Source organism: Microtus ochrogaster, chromosome 19 (assembly GCF_000317375.1).
Source record: "Microtus ochrogaster isolate Prairie Vole_2 chromosome 19, MicOch1.0, whole genome shotgun sequence".
Classification (NCBI taxonomy): domain Eukaryota; kingdom Metazoa; phylum Chordata; class Mammalia; order Rodentia; family Cricetidae; genus Microtus; species Microtus ochrogaster.
The window spans coordinates 52230700-52237657 of NC_022021.1; the positions used below are offsets into that span (position 1 = coordinate 52230700).

The following is a 6958-nucleotide window of genomic DNA, read 5'->3' on the forward strand; positions in this document are numbered from 1 at the left end:
AGATCTGGCGCCCTCTTCTGGTCTGCAAGCATACATGCAAGCAGAACACTGTATATGTAATAAATAAATCTTAAAAAAAAAAGAAACAAGAGGGATAGAGATATGAGAGACAGAGAGATACTAGGAATCAGAGACAGAAGAAGCAGACACAGGAAGAGACAAATAGGGATGGAGGAAGACGGAGGGAGATGTTATCCTTTCTCTACAGACCTTGGGTCCCGGGGTTGGCCAAGTAAGTGAACCAAGGATGGTAGGCCAGGGCTTGTTTTCTCTGTGCCCCACACAGGGGAGCCAGTCATGTTGGGGTGGGTCAGATGCTAACAGTCTTGAGGTTCCTTGGGTGGAGCCCAGATGCTGTTTCCAACTCAGAGCAGGGAGCTTGTTACAAGACCTGGGCTTCCGTGGAAGGTGACAGAATCCCAGTCCTGGATGGGATCTTCCTCTCTGAGCTACTCTACCACCTCTCCATGAGTATGAGGGCAGAGGAAGAGGGTATAGGTATTGGCCCTGGGGAAGCTGGGGCTCCAGGCTGGAGCACCAAGGATTAATGTCCAAAGGTCTCCAGAGATAAAGCCTTTGGTGCTGCCCGGAATCCTTGGCGTTTGCTGTTTACACAGAGAGAAATCATAGCAAAGTGGTGCTGAAGGGAAATGAAATTGTTCAGCTTGAAGAAGACCCAGTTCTGTCTTTGAGTCGTGAGTGGGAAATAGGAGTAAGGGAGGGGAAACGGGAAAGGAGTGGAGGAGGTCGGAGGGAGAAGGCGAGCGCTGCAGGTGGCGTCTGCCCTATTTTCTTTATCCAGCACAGGTGTGTGCTGCATCAATTGTATGTGGTTGTGCACAAGGTCACCAGGACTAGACCAAGTGGTGGTGGGCTCGCCGGAGGACGTACGGAAAAGTCTGGGAACATCCTGTGGGGGCCGACCTGGTCGTTGGAAGGAAGGCAGCAACTTCACCAGCACCACGCCAGCACCCACGGCACCCAATGTGGACACAGAGCAAGAGTGACCTAATGCTTGTCGCCAGGGCCAGGATAAGGATGGACCACCATGTCCAGGGTACCCTGGGTAGATATGGTAACTTCCAGGTACAAAAACAAGTAGTGTTAAGGCCCAGTTCACAAAGGCTAGCCCATTCTTCTGCATGTGACTGGCCCAATGAGCTCTTGTGTTTGCCAAGTACAGCCCCCAAGTAGGCTCAATGTTGAAGACAGCCTTAGTATCCCCTATCAGGTTCTTCTCATTTCACAGATGAGAACGCCAGGACCAGGATGCAGTGACAATGACCTAGGAGCCTGATCATGGACTTGCTGTGTGTTTATACTACCTTTGAGTACACAGTCCTCAGGAAAAGGTCCCAGAGCAAGCCCAGCTCACTCAGGTTCACTAAGGAAGTTGGTAACTGGCCTGTGTGTGATTTTTGGTGGACAGTCTGAGCTGCAGAGAAGCCAAGGCTACCTGCTTCTCTTGTCTGCCCAGCTTCAGTGGCTCATGCTGCACTGGGAGTTTGTGTAGCTGACAAACCTGAGAACTCTCAGGAGACAGGATATCAGGGTATGCAGTCTAAGAGTATTGGATCCCCCCAGTATTGGACACTACCCAGCTCCATTATCCCCTTGTCTACTAATGCCTGCCATGGTCTCTTGTCCCCCAAGGGCCTGTAGGGGACCCTCAGTCTTCTCAGTCTATTGAAATTTCCTCTGGAGGCTAGATTAGGCTAGCCTCACCTGCAGACTTTCTCTGCCAGGGTCCAGAGTTTCAGGTCAGAAGAAAAATCCACCATGTAATAGTACTGTGTGAGAGAAGTCATAAGAACAGGAAGCCAACCCTCAGGCCAGGAGGACCATCTCTGGGTCCTGCTCTTCTGAGTACACCTGGCCCAAACACAGATTTCCCTCCCTTTTGGGGGATTGTCTGGCTGATGGGGAATGTGGGCAACATAGGCCAGAGTGACCCAAAGACGTATGGCTCCTCAAGGAGGTATTCTTCCCATTTTACCTGGGTTGTCTCTCTGGGACCTAAGCCCAGGCCCTCTCGAGAAGTCAAAGTTCAGAACAGCGGGATCAAGGGACCAAGGCTGCGGCCAGAGCCTTCCCAACCCTTCCGTCTTCCCAGGGTTGACACAGAAGTCTACAGTACCGCTTGATCCAGAGCAATGCACCACACGGGGCAGCACCGCAGCCCCATGGTCCCCAGGGCATTGTGAACTTGGAGAAGAGATGATCTCAGGTGTTGAGAATCCCCATTAAATTCCCACTGAAACCTGGACCTTAGACACAGCTCTTTTGTGGAAATCCTGAACGATTCCTTGTGGGGCAGGCTTGTCTCAGCCCTTCTGCCTAGGCACAGAACTGACAATTCTGTATCTTGTCTCATACCCTCCATTCATGCGGCACCTCCACATCCCTTCAGAGTCCTTCCATGGCAGGGAAATTCAGGGGAGCCTGACGGTGCCCTGCCTGAGTGGAAGTTGGAGGAAGGAATGAGTCTGTTTTTCTGAACTGAAATTGCTTGTTGTGGTGGGGGGGGGGGGGCTCTACATCTAAATGCGGGAAAAGTAGAGGGATCCAAGGACAGGAGGTTGGAAAGCCTTGGGCCAGTTCTGTTTAGGTCAGCTGGACAGCAAAACCTTAGACTGTCAGCTCTCTGATTTGCTGTAGTGCCTGCCCTGAGAGCAAGGTACTGGCAGAGTCATAAACAGCCAACCTACACATCTACACAGCAGCACAGTGGGCATTTCAGCGCTGCTGAGATAATATCCCATCCCAATGCCAGCCTGTGTCTGCACAAACTGGAAGTAAAGAAAACTCCTGAGTCAGAGAATCCCATCGAAGAGGAGGATGTCTGGAACCCCACCTGCGGCACACCCCAGGTTCAGCAGAGCCGGTTTCTACAGCAGCCAAGCCTGCCCAGACCTCCACTGACATTAGGAAGGCAGAGTGTGGGCTCCAGGTGAGAAGCAGAAGCTCTCTCCAGCCCAAGGCTGGTTGGTGTGTGTGTGTGTGTCTGTCTGTCTGTGTGCTTCCTGGGTACACAACCCTTGTGGGGCTGGGGATAAGAAAAGCTGGCATACCAATTGGCAGAAGTTTCTGTGACTGTGGAGCAGCTATGCCTGTGATCTGTGCCCAGTTGTGCCCTTCTGGGCCACTGGACATGTGCTATGGACACCTTCAGTAGAACAAAAGTCAGAGTCTGGGTCTCTCTGAAAGGGAGGTGCAACTGGGGAATCGTAGGGCCTCACTGGGGACGACAGGGTTCTCCTAAAGTCTGTCACACAAGCTGAGGCGTGTGAGTCACCGAGTGTGGCAGCTCTGCCCAGTGCATGCTAGTCCAGGACCAGCCAGGGGTCCAAAAGACAGGCTTTATTCATACTGGCTGTCCTCTGAGGGTCACCCTTTGCCTCCCAACTCTCCCTCTTCCAACTGGATCGTCCAGTAACCTCCTGGAAAGTGAGTGAGTGTTCTACCCTCTTGGAGGGGTATCAACTCAGGGAATTAGCTGTATCATCCTCATCTCCGGGGGGAGATTGTTCTTCAGCCCCACATAAACCACCCGATTCACAGGGTGAAGGAGGAGGATATCTCTCTCACTAACAACTTGAGATCATTGCCCTACCTCTTCCTTCCCTGTCTGTGACCCTTTTGGGTGCTGAATTCTGGGAAGTAGCCATCCTGTGTCCTTGGTCCATGTTACTCCTGGGCTCCTAGTTTACCACACCCAAGCCCCAACCTGGGTCCCGATTCCTACCTCCTCCATGGCTCTGGCATAGATAGGGAAAACGCCACACGTTGCCCAGCCCCACACAGAAGCCCACACAAGTGAGCATGTACTGGGCCTTGTTGTCCCATTTGGGCCTGGAGCTGGCTTCTTCCTTTTCAATGACCTCTAATTCATCCAGAGATGGAATTCGGTCCTCTAGGCCAGGGTTGGGTAGCACAAGCCTCACCATGGTGGTCGCTGGGTTGGGCCTGGCACACACAGGCAGTTCAGCAGCCAGAGGGCAAGTGGTGGCGGCCAGGAGCCCTGGCTCTTTATAGAGAACCTTTGGCACCTCACCCCAAGCACCTGGGCCGAAAGGAGGCGTCAGCAGATCCACAGGGCGCGTCCACAGCGCTGTTAATGCCTTATCTGCAGAGGCACCCAGCCCAACCAGCTAAGCCGCCCCCTCCATATACTGACAGGAGGTCCTGCTGCAGGCCTGGCCACCCCTCCCCCTGTACAAACCCAGACGTCGGCCAAGGTTGAGTGTGGATGGGGACAGTGACAAGCCCACTCCCCAGGAAAGAGGAGGGACCTCCACAAGATGTCCTGGGACAGCCAGCAGGATGCTGGTTCTCCCCAGACCATTGGAGCTCCCAGAAATCAGTTTCACCTATAGGAAGCTGAGCAGGGACTTGCCAATCCCATCTTTTTTCTGAAGGTGGTTGAGGGCCTGTTCCCTAGTTGCTGCTCACACGACCTGACACACCGTTCTGAGCTCTAAATGCTCCTCAGAAGACTGGTTAGCTATCCCCAGCACCTGGAGCCCTGCAGGATTTCTGTTCTTCCAGGGAGCGCTTAGAAGATGAGGAGATTGCTTGTGCCGATGCCAGGCAACCGTGGCAATAAGGCCTTGCCCCCAGCAGCGTGACCAGCTGAGGAGATAAAGAGAAGCCAATATTGCATCAGGAATGACCACCGGGTGCCAGGAAAGGTTGAGAGTAACGAGCCTTACTTGCCTTTGAGGCTGGAAAGCCAAAGAAAAGTTCCTAGGGGTTATGTCTAAACTAAGGCCAGAAACAGAGATAGGGCCCTTGTCATTATGCAAGCTTTGAGGGTAGGATTTGGATGGGGCACACCCTCTGTTTTGAATACCTCCCCTCTATCTCTTCTGCCAATCCCATGTCTCCCTCACCCCTGGGAACTATCCTGAGCTTCCTGAGGGCAAAGTATAAAGCCATCCTATGCCCCCTCTGCAGGCCTCCCTTCTCAAATGCCCCTCCCACCTTCTTCCGTCCAGCCTCAAGGGTCAGCTCTCCAGGGCAGCCCTTCCTGGACTCTACTGATCCACCCTCCCCCACATCGTGTCCTTGCCACCCATGACCTTTCTAGATCACAGGGCTTTTTATTTTGTTTTCTTTCTTCCTTTTCATGGCTCTCTCTCTTTTTTTTTTAAAGATTTATTTATTTATTATGTATACAACATTCTGCCTCCGTGTATGCCCACACGCCGGAAGAGGGCGCCAGATCTCATTACAGATGGTTGTGAGCCACCATATGGTTGCTGGGAATTGAACTCAGGACCTCTGGAAAAGCAGCTGGTGCTCTTAACCACTGAGCCATCTCTCCAGCCCTTCATGGCTCTCTTTTAAGAAAAGGATGATAGAACTTTTAAATTCCACCTCTGCTCATTTATTTCATCAGTAATCAGCATCACAAGACGATGAAGCCCCAAGCTCAGCTTTATCCACTTCCCCAGCCGTAGCTCCCGCTGAGGTCCCTGAAGAGCAGAAATGAAAAGGGGGCATCACCCAGGGTGGAGCAAGTTCAGGGGCCTGACCTTTGACTGAACACACTGGGAAACTGATAGGATAGAGGCCAGAGACGAGACAAAGTTTACATTTGGAAGGAAAGGGTGAAGAAAGAGATGGAGGCGGAGACACAGAAAGATAAGAGATAGAGAAAGAGGCAGAAATAAAAACAAAGAGACTTAGATGCAGAGAGACAGACGGGGGGGGAGGGAAGGAGGGAGGGAGGAAGGAGAGAGAGAGAGAGAGAGAGAGAGAGAGAGAGAGAGAGAGAGAGAGAGAGAATGGGATACCCAGGCCAGGGGTGGGAACTGAGGACAGGGAAGGAAGGACAGGGTGTAGTCCAGCCCAAAAGACCAACAAGGAGGCTAAGTGAGGAGTCAGGCCTGCCCTGGATATGCAGTGTGAGGTCTATGGGAGGGGCAGGAAGGACCCTGCCCACGAAAGCCTCTCTGAACAGACCAGACTTTTTCCTCCCCTCAAGTCCTCCTCTAGAGGTTCCACAAAAGAAATGAGATAAAAGAACCGGGATATGGACCCATGTCACCCGGGCAACAGCCTGCATGATCTGTGCAGAGGCCTTACATCCTGTGGGTGAGTTACACAAGCTGCCTAATGCCGGTCATTTCCTGAGAAAATGGCGGAAATGACCCTGACAGCAAGGCTAGTGCCCAGGCTGAGCGGACAGGCGAGGCACTGTGCCAGGACTGGGGTTCCAGATGGGAACTCTTCTGTGAGCCCTGTGGTACTCTATCATTTCCACCCATGCTTTCTTAGCACCTCCTCGACCCTGCATGTGTCTTATCCACTGAAGGTGTGAAGCCAGATGTCCCTCCTGCCTCAACCTGAGTGGGCAAAAGGAAGTCAGAGGCAGCTGTCTGGGGTCAGGGCCAAGATTTTTTCAGTCTGGGGATCTGGCTTGTGGCTGGGCATGGAGTGAGACTCAGGGAGATGCTGCCCTCTGTGATGCCACTATGAAGGGTCTCATGATATCCTACTGTTTTGTACAGTCCGGAGGCGGCCTTCTATGACCTCAGCTCCTCAGCTGTGTAGAGCAACCCAGAACAGCGTTTGCATTGCCCAGATGTTGTTAGAAGAGCCTGCTTCCTGCTCAGAATGCTCCAGCGTCACTTTCAGCAGAGATAACCAGCCTCCGGGTGGCCAGCAAGGTGCTACCCTCCTGGCTCTCAGTCAGCTCTGTAGCTTGTTCTCAGTCCTCACTGCCTTGAAGCCCCATCTAAGGGTCTCTTTTTGCATAATGCGGTTTCTTTTCCAGGCTATACAGCTTACTGGTTCTAAGCAAACTGATCACACATACAGCGTGCCTAAGTGCTAAGCTGATGCCTAAGGCTGCCGAACCCAGGAACTCTGTGACTCTCTTCACAACATAGCTAGAGACTTGTATATCCAGCCACAAATAACCTATCCAGTTTTTGCCTCTCCCTTTCTCAGT

The 6958-nt window shown here is 52.5% G+C and overlaps 1 protein-coding gene across 1 annotated transcript in view; it reads right to left on the reverse strand.

Annotated features, from left to right (window-relative positions):
* The window catches only part of Slc6a19 (solute carrier family 6 member 19), a 19419-nt gene extending 15472 nt beyond the window's left edge, over positions 1-3947 (reverse strand). Inside the window, exon 1 of the mRNA XM_005356714.2 lies at positions 3746-3947. Within this exon, the coding sequence (XP_005356771.1) occupies positions 3746-3947 (202 nt within the window). The remainder of the gene's footprint in view (positions 1-3745) is intronic.
* Between the last annotated feature and the right edge of the window lie 3011 nt (positions 3948-6958).